Source organism: Gymnodraco acuticeps, unplaced genomic scaffold (genome assembly GCF_902827175.1).
Source record: "Gymnodraco acuticeps unplaced genomic scaffold, fGymAcu1.1, whole genome shotgun sequence".
Taxonomy (NCBI): domain Eukaryota; kingdom Metazoa; phylum Chordata; class Actinopteri; order Perciformes; family Bathydraconidae; genus Gymnodraco; species Gymnodraco acuticeps.
The window spans coordinates 455,198-467,503 of NW_022990388.1; the positions used below are offsets into that span (position 1 = coordinate 455,198).

The 12,306-nt window shown below is 45.1% G+C and overlaps 1 protein-coding gene across 1 annotated transcript; it reads left to right on the plus strand.

The window, feature by feature from the left end:
* The first annotated feature begins 421 nt into the window (after window positions 1-421).
* On the plus strand, window positions 422-4,935 carry LOC117551514. The gene has a single exon (XM_034224435.1). The coding sequence runs from the start codon at window positions 464-466 to the stop codon at window positions 4,610-4,612; it is 4,149 nt and encodes a 1,382-aa protein (XP_034080326.1). The 5' UTR covers window positions 422-463; the 3' UTR covers window positions 4,613-4,935.
* Window positions 4,936-12,306: the final 7,371 nt, after the last annotated feature.

The window sequence follows — 12,306 nt, forward strand, 5'->3', positions numbered from 1 at the left end:
GGCCGCGCAGCCACAGGGGCAGCAAAACCCAAAAGGGGGCCTTTCCAACCAGGGTCCGCCCTATAGTCAGCCCCAATTTGGCTACAATAATAGCTCTTGGCAACAGAGGGGCGGGTTCAGAGGAGGGGTCAGAGGTCGAGGTGGCTTTGGGATGACTCCTAGATTGGAATACGTGAAGGTGTGTTTCATTTGCGGACAGCCAGATCACTGGTTCAAGCAGTGCCCACATGGAGCCCCACCTGGAAGGGGGCGGGCTAAAGGGGGGAACGGATCGGAGAAACCATATATCCAGACACCCCAGGAGGCTGTCCCATTGCCGCAACAACCGAACCAGGGTCACATTGCCCCTAATGCTATGGCCGCCCCCTATGGCCAGTTTGTCCTGTATGAGGGGGAATACTACGAAGAATGAAGACGCCCAGGGAACCCTGGATGTACGGGCCTGGCGGATCCATACATTAATATGACTGTTAAAGACTCAAACCTACCATTCCTTGTTGATTCAGGAGCAAGATATTCCACCATCAATTCTCCCGTCTTCAAGGCGTCCAAAACATCTACAACAGTCTCAGTCATAGGGTTTTCGGGAAAAATAGAAATAATACCGCTTTCCACGCTGTTATCCACCAAGATAGCAGGACAGACATTCTTACACCAGTATATTCTTGCACCAAAAAGCCCGGCTAACCTCATGGGTAGGGATATTCTGATCAAAGCGAATGCCTCCATCCTCTGTTCCCCGGATGGACTGATAATATCATTCCCAAATGGCACAACCATCAATTGTTCGTCTTCTACCATAACATCAGGTTCTCAGATGATGTTGGCCCAGTCCACTGAGGCAGAAGCAACCCAACATGCCACTATATTCTGGGGACTGTTGGACCGACCTCGGGACAACACACCTGGACTGTATTCCATTTTTCAACAATGGAAGCCATGGATTAACCTCCTCAGGCCTTATGGCCCCCCTCCAGACCCCCCCCACCTGACGCTGAATTATGATAGAAAAGACGACCTAAGTTATGAATATGAGTATGATAATGAGGTGTCTATGGCCGTGTGGGACGTTACCACGACAAATCTCTTTGTGGGACAGGCGGGTGTGGCTGCGTCGGTTGAGCTCTCTGATGAACAACTGTACTGGTACCGTTTGTCTGCTGAGTCCACACCACACATTACATTAGCTATCAAAAAGAGTTATGAAGCTAAAGAACTTGGTCCCATGGTAAAGACGCTGCTAGAAGTCGAAGATTGGGAACCTACGCAGATCGCAGCACTGACATACTCTCCCTCACACAGAGCGTATCGTCTTAAAATCTACACACAAGAATGCATCCACATGGAAAGACACGAAGTAGATAGACATCATGGTAGGGAAAAAACTGACCATGCATATACAGTTGACATGTTGCGTGATCTCCCGTCTGACCTGTGGGCGTCGCACTCTCATGATGTAGGTTTCTGCTTAAAAGCCACACCAGTAACATTTGAGGTGAGCAGCTCTGTGCCTGTGAGCCGGTCACAATACCCGATCAAGCCACAGGCAAAAGGGGGTGTTGACAAGGCAGTTGAGGGACTGAAGAAAGCAGGGGTGTTAGAACCCTCACAAAGCCTTTGGAATACTCCCATACTTCCTGTATCAAAATCTAGCGGGGAGTACAGAATGGCTCATGATTTGAGAACCATTAATGCTATTACGACTACAGCTCTGATACCAGTTCCTAACCCCTACACGGCTATCTGTAATGTCTCACCTGAACATACATGGTTCACCTGTATTGACCTAGCCAACGCTTTCTTCTGCATACCTCTGGCAGAGAGTATGAGACCTATTTTTTCTTTTACAATAGGAGGGGAGAAACTACAATACACAAGACTACCACAAGGCTTCAGTTTGTCTCCAGGAATATTCAACAAAGTGCTCAGGGAACAGCTAGAGGGCGTTACATTGCCAGTGGGAGTAGTATTAATACAGTATGTAGACGACCTTCTCATCGCAGCACCTTCTGCAGCCTCTTGTTTGGAGGCCACCAGACACCTACTGGTGCGCCTCCACACATCAGGGTTCAAAGTCTCCAAGAAAAAGCTACAATGCACCCGTAAAGAGGTGACATTTTTGGGCAGAGTGATTTCCCCAGCAGGCACGGGCATGTCAGCAGCGCATCAGGAACACATTTTGAACCACCCGAAACCCAAGACAGTCAAAGACATGTTGTCTTTTTTGGGCCTCACAGGCTACAGCAGACACTACATCCCAGAGTATAACCCAAGAACAGCTGAACTCAGAAAACTCATCAACGAGAAAGGCATGCGCAATCTCACTGCCACACTAGACTGGACACAAGCGGCAGAAGCTGCGTTCATTTCTCTCAAACAATCCATGTCCCAAGTCACGGCTCTCGCCGCTGCATCCTATGCATTACCATTCTTTCTTGATGTTTCTGAAAATGAAGACACAGTAAATGGGATTCTTTTTCAGAAAAAGGGGGGTTGTAGGACAATATTGATGTATGTCAGTGTTACACTGGACAGAGTGGAAAACAGAGAACCTCCCTGCATGAGACACGCGGCAGGTACAGCACGTATCTTAAACAAGATTTCACACATTGTGATGGGCCATCCTTTGACAGTACTGACAACACACAGCATTGTCTCTTTTGTGAACTCAAGTGCATTCACAATGACTTCAACGAGACAAACAAGGCTGGAGAAAACTCTGACAAAGGCACACATCACATACACACACGAAGGAGTTAACAGCGCAGACACCATAGGTAGCGGAGAGCCCCATAGGTGTGAGGAAAGAATCATTCAAGATGTGAAGCTAAGAATAGATCTCAGAGACGAGCCCATCCCACAGGCAGAAAACCTGTTCACAGACGGCTGTTGTTTTAGACACCCCCAAAACGGCCTCCAAGCAGCCTATGCCGTGGTAAAACAAAAACCTGAGGGAAACTTTGAGGAAGTATCAGCTGGGGAAGTAACAGGGAAAGTATCAGCACAGTTGGCAGAAGTAATGGGAGTCATTGCAGCATTAGAGCTATCAAAAGGAAAGGATGTAAACATCTACACTGATTCAGCATATGTCCACGGCGTAATTCACGTGGAAATGCGACAATGGTTGAGAGCAGGATTTGTAACGTCCACAAATACCCCCATCAAACATGAGAAAGAGATCAGAAGGCTTGCAGAAGCAGTAATGTTGCCCAACAAGTTAGCTTTACTTAAGTGTAAAGGTCACAACGCAGAAAACAACTACTTGGCTTGGGGTAACAATGCAGCGGACAAAGCAGCTAAAGAGAAGGCAGGATATACACCATGGTATCAAATGCTTGTCTTAAAATCCGCTGACTTGCTGCCCGCAATAACAGATGAGACGCTTAAAGAAGCTCAAGAAGCGGGGTCTCCTCAAGACAAAAAACTATGGTCAAACCGGGGAGCTACCAACAAAGAGGGGATATGGTACTCCCCAGATGGGAGACCGGTTATACCCCCAGAGTGGATAAGATCCATGCTTAAAGAAGCACACGGCCCAACGCATTGTGGTAAAACTCAGATGAACAGGCACCTGACCCACTGGTGGCACCCATACCTACCAGACATGATAGCAAATCACCTAGAAGAGTGTGTAATTTGCTTAACCCATAACATCAGAGCCACTGTGAAACCACACCAGGGAAAGTTTCCTTTACCTAAGATGGCAGGAGAAGAAATCATCATTGACTACACTGACATGATTGACAAAGTAAGAGGATTCAGATATTTGTTAGTAGTAGTAGATGGATACACAGGTTGGCCAGAAGCTATCCCTTGCAGAAGAGAAGATGCAGACTCAGTGATCAAATTCCTAGTCACGCATTACATTCCATTACATGGATTTCCTAGGAAAGTGAGGTCAGACAATGGCAGCCATTTCAAGAACCATGACCTACGCACAGTAGAAGAGTCCCTAGGACTAAGACACAGTTTTGGAGCAGTTTATCATCCACAGTCTCAGGGAAAAGTGGAAAGGATGAACCAGAACTTAAAACAAAAACTCAGCAAAGCATGTGAAGAGACGGGCATGAAATGGGTAGACGCATTGCCTCTGGCTCTTCTGTCAATCAGGAGCTCCATTAACAAAGGGACAGGTTTCTCTCCATTTGAGCTCACTTATGGTCACCAGTTCCCAGGTCCAGGAGCCCTAAGTGTAGGAAAGGAAGTAGAGGTTCTGAGTTCGAAACCATACTTCCAGCAACTTAAGGGATTAGTGGCAGATTTTTCCACCCAGGTTGCAGAGGCAAAAGGGGGACCCGAGAAACACGAAGCGAACACTGCGGAGTTCGTCTGGCTGAAAGCGATCAGACCCAAGTGGCTGAGACCCAGGTTCTCTGGACCCCATCGGGTGATGCAGAGGACATCTCACGCTGTCCGCTTGGAAGGGAAAGGAGACATCTGGTACCACTGGAATCAGTGCGCAGTGGGGAAACCTCCGGGAAGGACCCTAGACGACATCATCACGGACGTGGTCCGCGCAGAGGAGGAGGAACCAGAGGACAACACTCCTATCACCGACCCAGAAGTCGCCATAAGCGGGCGGGCTGAAGAGGACGGCGAGGAACGGTCCTGAGGGAACGAGGCAGAGCGGGGTGGATCAACGCTTCCAGATGGCGTCTGTCTCCTCCACCGGAGGCTGGCGTGTGAAAGCTGTCATCATCCTCCTCGTGCTGGGCCTGCTGTACCTGTCCAAGGTAGCCCCGCTTGATGAAGCTGTGACCATTCCAACGACAGGTGGCCCAGACTCTGAGGGCAAAATCACACCAACGGGCCAATCAGTGCCTAGCGACAAAGACAGGTTGTTTCCAATCACCACACTAACATTCAGTACAATGAGAGAGAGACACAGAGAGAGAAGAAGGAGGAATGCCCCTCTCTCTGCTTACGAACCACAGAAGATTTCTTTTGACTGCCCAACTGCAATATGTAACTCACCAAACTGTGTTATTACGTACCCTGTGTTTTTAAGCAAGGGTGGCGACTACACGGTGTGGGAAGCGTATCCAGGGACGCAGTATCAGGAGTTCCGGGTCTCGTCAGGGATGGTAAGAATAACACTCAACACCATTGCAAATATGCCCCCAGAACTGTGGTGTAGCACGGCAGAACAGTTAAAATATGAGTCCCAGTGCACGGCACGGAAGCCAGATTACAAAGCTCCCAATTCGGGGGTCACTGGATGTGCATTTATTGAACCAGAGCATGAAACAGATTTTTCTAATTTAGGGGTCGCCGGACACGCCTCTATTAGAACATATATTGAACCATATCATGAAACAGGTTCTCCGGAAAAAGCCCTAATATCCACTCCACTTAAACAAACAGGAGAGGATGTAGATTCTTCAAAAAAGGCCTTAATCGCTCCACCTAAACTAACTAAAACCAATTCGGCAATGAGTTTAATGTTAGACTATGCACATGAACGCAATGTTAGCAACTGTTGGCTGTGCCAAAACATGCCAGAATCCGTACATTCTCCCATGTTTAGCCCAATTCCTTTCACGAAAGCGGACTACGGTTTAGTTAGCTGGAATGACATAGCATCCCGCATTGGAGATGAGGCCGAGGATTGTTACACTCCTTCGTATCCAATAAACTCTGAGAAACCTCTACAATACAAGGGTTTAATCTCGCTCATTGTTGAGACAGTAAATAAGGATTACCTGCCAGAGGGGTTCAAACAGTTGACGGTCCTAAGACTAATATATGTGAAGAAATATATTAACCTAGCTTTTGAATACAGATTCCAATTAGCTCTAGCCCAGACTAATTGCTCGGTTAACTTTACCAGTCCAATATGTACACTGCAACCACACACTCCATCTTTATTAGTTGAGGCTTTGGTAACAGTAGTGCCCTGGTTCGGCTCCAGAACAGTGGACTCAGTTGAGGTTAAAATACATGACTGTTCGCAGCCATTACCCTTAGGTAAGTCCCCTACCCGTGACTGTTCTGTCTATGTTCCCCCAGTTGTAGTACATGAGTGGAAGAATGTGTCCATCTGTTTCCAGAATGAAAGAGGATCTCTTACCTCTCCAGATGTGGGCCACAGCGACTGTAATACCGTAATAAAGGTGCATTTAGCCAGAACGCCCCTCCCGCAGAGGGTTTACTTAGTTTGTGGGGACCGAGCCTATGGCTGTATGCCTTATGACATTTTCTATGGCACCTGTTACCTGGCCTATCTAATCCCTTTAATCCGTAAAGTGAAGACTGATGAGATTGCAGCTATACTTCCCTCTCTACATAGAAACAGCAGGTCGATTACAGAAGGACAGCGGATGGCTAGTCTATTTTTACCATGGTACGGTATTTATGTTTCTCAGCAGGAAATTGTGGCGTTGTCCAAAGTAGTGGAAAATCACTTAAATGCATCTAACACAGCCATGTTAGCCGAACATAAGGAATTACAGGAGGTTAGGACTGTAGCATTACAAAATCGTATGGCACTGGATCTTTTATTAGCCGCCCAGGGGGGCACATGCAAGGTGATTGGATCTGAGTGTTGTTCTTTCATCTCTGATGCTACACCTGAGGTCATGGATATGGCTCATGATACCGCCAGGGGGATAAAAGAGTTGCATGAAACTCATGGGTTTACCCTTGGGGATTTAACTGGAACTTTTGGATCGTGGGGTGCGGGGTTGGTTAAATTTGCAGTGACCGTTTCAATGTTTATCTTAGTTGTGCTAATTGTGATAATCTGCTTGGTCACTGTAGTTAAACTAGCCATACGAAAGATGACCAAAACCGCCCTCCAGGCTCCACAGAGACTAGTGGGATATTCCACAGTGGATGACTCCGTGTTGATGTACGACGCCCAGCTTTCAGATCCGTGGGGCACAATCACGGCTTCTGCTCCATGGGGACCCCCACAAAATGAATGACAAGTTGATTAAAATTGACACTCAGAATGTAGAAGATGTATATAGATTTTACCTTTTCGGGTTTTTACACTACGCAATAAATGTCTGATTCTTCTTTTTCAGATTTTTAAACAATGTATTTGACTAAAATGAATGTATAGATAAGTGCCTTACTTTTGACTAAAGCGTAGTGAAGTAATGTTAAAGCTTGAGGACACTGCAATTTTGCAGATTACGGATTAATCGAATCACCACTGTGAATGCTATACTTTGAACTGTGAATTTCAACTGGACCTTTACAATCCAGATTTTATACCTCAGGTGGATTGCTAATAATCCTAAATGTTAAATGTGTTTTTACTATAATTGTCTTGAAGCAAATCTTTGAGATGCAAGCTATTTTTAAAGTTTGTAATTTGATGATTAAGGAGGACTAAATGATAAATGATAAAAGAGGTTATTTGGAAACATATATTTTACTATTTTCTTCTATATATTTTTTTGGTATGTTTATTTTTGTGCTATTGATGGACGATTTGTCTAAACACTGAGGATATATTTTGGTATTTCTACACGGTCATATGAAGTTGATATGTGGAGCCATTCCTGAATGTTTAAATAGTCTGAATCCCAGGTTATAATGTGAGTGTCTTGAAATAGTTGATCTCTTAAAATGAGACCAAAAGGGGGATTTGTAGAGTTATATTTGTATTTATTCATGTTAGCAAACTATGGATAAGCTTAAAATGGGAATAATTTGGGTGGAACTGTGAGCTGGATTTGGGGCCTGTTTGACATATGTTTTTGAGGACAAAGGAAGATGGGGGAAGGTGAGAGCATGTCTTGAGTTGCATTCAATTTAGATCTAGCTACAGTGATTGGGGAAGCCTAAGGTCTAAGGTGTCTGTGATATTTGGGGCGGCCAATCAATGATGTCCGAATGGGAGGATCTGATAACTCCTCCCATTGTCACAGAGTAGAAACACAGAAACACACGCGGTGTTCAGCCTCTTTCCTCTGGCTGGCTCACGTGCAGGTAAATTCGGGATCCCAAAGATTAACTGTATTGAATTTGTACTGTATTGATTGTATTGTTTTGTCATATTACCATTAAAGTAGATATTGTTTACTTGGTGGCACTGGATTTCTTCCTGTATTATAACCAGCTTCATAGGAACGCGCGGAGATTTGAAAAGCGGATCAGATATCCCTTTAAATCTCTAACAATCCTCATTAACACTAAGCCTCTCCTACCTGCTGTCAAACAGAGCCACCAGGTCAGTCCCAATCTTGGAGTCTTTAGGCTCACGTTGATTCCTCTGCTTTTCACTGATAAGTTGATAATATTCTTTAGTATGTCTTTCTGAAGTATCTTAATATCTTCTTGTCTGCTGTGTGAGGTAGGTAAACCTCTTCTTTCTGTTTAGGTAATAGTGTGTGATACTATATATATTGCAATGATCTACTTTGGAATGTAGCTTTTATTTTTCAGCTGCTAGGAAAGTATCTTTAAAAAGGAGATAATCTATACTCATTTTCAGGTTCATATGTAGTTCCTCTACTGTGACATGTCTCCATGCTTTAATGTTCAAAAAGCTCTTTATTTGTCTCATACGCAGCACCTCTTTTCACCTTCTGTCTGAAATCAGAGCCCAGTCTGCTCTGATTGGTTAGCTGGCTGGCTCTGCTGTGATTGGTGAATCCAAAAAGATGTCCCGCCCCTCAGCCTATCATGTACAATGTGTTGGAGTGCTTTCCAACAGAAGTGCGAGTGTTACGTAGTGATGTCACTGTGTGGGAGAGAAACACTAGTTTTGGACTTTAGCCTGCTGACCATTTACATGCACAAAAGCTTATAACCAGGGGTGCACATAACTTTTTTGCCCTGGTTCTCAAAGGAGCACCTGGAGATGTTGCTTGGTGCTCATCCTTAAAATGAAATAAATAAACCGGTCTTTATTTGTCAGACACACGGCACAGAACACACAGAGGTGAACACAGAACACACATGCAGAGGCGAACACAAGACAACATTAGCACGACCAGTAATCCTACAAACTGTCATCACTACCCTCCTGACTGTTCTCCTCACTGTCTTCCTCTCTGTCAGACATGGTAGCTGATGATGTAGGCCTACTTCTTTCTCTCTGGTTGAGTCTGCGATTAGCTGCTTGCATCCACAAGTCAACAGCTGGGTTTGGGTTGAAAGTCCAGTTTTAAAAGGATATGTTTGGTTACTGTCCTATAGTATACATTGGAATGATTTCAAACCTGTTTATCCCAATAATTATAAAGGAGTGCCTTGGCAATATGTGTTTACATAAATTGTGACCAAACCGTTTGAACTTAGACTAAAGTGAACTATCTAAACACTCAGAGTCCTTTATCTCACTGAGCTGTAGTTATCAGCCTCTCGGTCTGACTGGAGAGGACTCTCCCTCCACATCATTGTAGAAAACATCTTCTTCTTATATCCGTTAGAGCAGCTAGCACCAGATTCTAATAACAACAGCGCCAGTACCGGTGCACCCTCGCTCGCTCCCACGCTCACTCACACTTTGGCTGTGAGCTGCGGGCGCCAGACAAGCCAACATCCCCCATTTTCATCACTTACAGCGCCCATCGTACAGGGCAAATGAAACGTGTAACCGGGGTGAAAAGGGTGTTACATTTACTTAATTATGAATGTTGTTACATCAAGGCCGAAAATTAGGATGAGCACCAACAGTCAAAAATGTTTTTTTCCCTCCCAGAACTACCAGCGCAGCGCCTCCCCAGATCTGGCGCCCTAGGCGAAAATCAACGCCAGTGCGACGGGCTGGCCCTGAGTTCATATGCAACTCGCAAATATCTTTCTCTCTCTCTTCTCTCTCCTCTCTTCTCTCTTTTCTCTTCTCCCTTCTCTCTCCCTCTCTCTCAATATTGGTACGCAAATGCGCCTTTTTTCAAATGACCCGGTGCTCTTTTTTTGGCCGAGGTGCGCATGCGCACCAGTTATGTGCAGCCCTGCTTATAACACACTACAGGAAAGGGAAAACTCTAAAAGCATGATAGGGCCTCTTCAAAATCGGTGGCAGTCTCGGCAACCTACAGCAAGTCATGTTTGGCTTTTAGTTTGCTGGTTTTGGGGATGTTTCACACTGAATGCATTGGCTAGATAGATCAGTGCATGACAGGTAAGGTGTTGACTATTTTACACTTCCCTGTTGGTATGTTTTAAAGTGACTTGATCACCCTTGAATGATGGGATAGTAGACTAAAAGCTTTAGGAATCCAAACTATAACATATTGTGACGAAGGTAACTTCTGACGGCTACGGGCCTTGTAACTCAGCACTTTAGTGAACAGTTTTGCACTTTATTAGCGTGATTGCACAGTACCGTTTGGCATGGCATATTTGCACATTTTATATCATTTATACTAATTATTGAGATAGTATTTATTAATCACCAGACCCACCTTTCACCCACACACTAACCTCATTTTCCCCTCTCTCTCCAAGTGAGGTTCTTACCCTCACTACCACCTGTCCTCTGGACCCTATCCCTTCAAACCTCCTTCAGACTATCGCTCCTGATATTCTACCGTTTCTCACCCATTTCATCAACACTTCTCTAACTTCTGGTCACTTTCCAAACAGTCTCAAGGAGGCAAGAATAAACCCTCTCCTAAAGAAACCCACTCTCAACCCGTCTGATGTTATAAACTACAGGCCTGTCTCTCTCCTCCCGTTCCTGTCTAAAACACTTGAACGCGCTGTCTTTAAACAACTCTCCTGTTATCTCCATCAGAACAACCTTCTGGATCCGCACCAGTCTGGTTTCAAGGCAGGTCACTCCACAGAAACTGCCCTCCTTGCTGTCACTGAGGAACTGCACACGGCTAAAGCAGCCTCCCTCTCCTCTGTCATAATTTGTTTGGACCTGTCTGCTGCATTCGACATGGTGAATCATCAGATCCTCCTTCGCACTCTCCAAGAACTTGGAGTTTCAGGCTCTGCACTTTCCCTCATCACCTCATACCTCAAAGACCGCACCTACAGGGTTACTTGGAGAGGGTCAGAGTCCGACCCTTGTCAATTAACTACAGGGGTCCCTCAGGGCTCTGTTCTTGGTCCCCTCCTCTTCTCCTTGTACACAAACTCGCTCGGATCAGTCATTAGTAGGATCATCAGAGCCATACATGTGTTAAACCGAAGTTCAATAAACCTATCCCCTATGCTGAAGTTGCAAAAACACCACGATCTTATGATCCAATTCTATCAGTTTCCCAGTTACACAGGGACGCGGGAAGTCAGTCAGAGTTGGGGGTGCGTGCAGCGTCTCGCAGCGTGGTGCGGAGGGGGTGGGGCTGCGAGTGGAGCCTCGCAGTTTTTCAGGTTGATATGTGAACAGGGTCGGCTCTAGAACAAATCAAATTGGGGGGAAATCATTTACCAAGGGGGGTCACACACTGCCGTCAACAACCAACACACAAACACCAACGCAACTTCAATTTAAAAAAACATGCTGTAAAGTCTGTTGTCTTTCACACACATTGCAGGGGTGTAGTGCTATTTTATAGCACACCTATGACTCGTGCATACATGCATGGTTGTGGCACGACCACCCAAACAGAAACATATGGACATAGGCCACCATATAAAAAGTGTGCAAATGTATTTAGTATCCTATCCATGTGAACATGTTTTAGGTGGGGGTGGACCTAACCTCCTCTAGGAGGGTCTGGGGGCATGCTCCCCCGGGAAGATTATTTTTAAAATATTGAAGTTAAATGCATCAATCTGGTGCACTTTTTTAGAGCAAAATGAAGAGATCTATGGATAGCCTACATCTCTCAACATCCATATGAAACAGAACTGTACACAGATTTACTTTTTCTTTATGGATAGTTTACTAATCACTCCCCTTTTAAACTGTATTCTTGTGTTACTGTCCTATAGTATTTCATACCCGTTTTTCATTTATTCTCTTAAATAACTATATGATCATATAAAGGTAGCCTATTCCTCGCAAATACTTGTTTACATAAATGGTGACCAAACCGTTTGAGACCCACTGAGATAAGTTAACCTACACTAACGTTAACTATCTAAATACTGAGAGAGTCCTTACCTCATTGAGCTGACGTTATAAGATCCTCTCAGTCTGACAGGAGAGGACTCTCCTCCACCTTGGTGTAGAAACAGCCCTTTATATCCGTTAGCATAGCTAGCTAACCAGATGCTAACAACAACATTCCACGTTACCGCTCGCGCACTCACAAAATGCGCTCATACCACACACACAGAGAGCCGAGCTTGAATGAAACACAGAGACCCAGAAGTAGGCTACTTGTACTGTACTGTATATCATATTATATCCGATGGCTTTACTGTATAATCAGTGTAACAGATGAACAG

Excerpts from the sequence above, each read along its gene's own strand:
- LOC117551514 (XM_034224435.1), top strand. The coding sequence starts at position 464 with ATGACTGTTAAAGACTCAAACCTACCATTCCTTGTTGATTCAGGAGCA.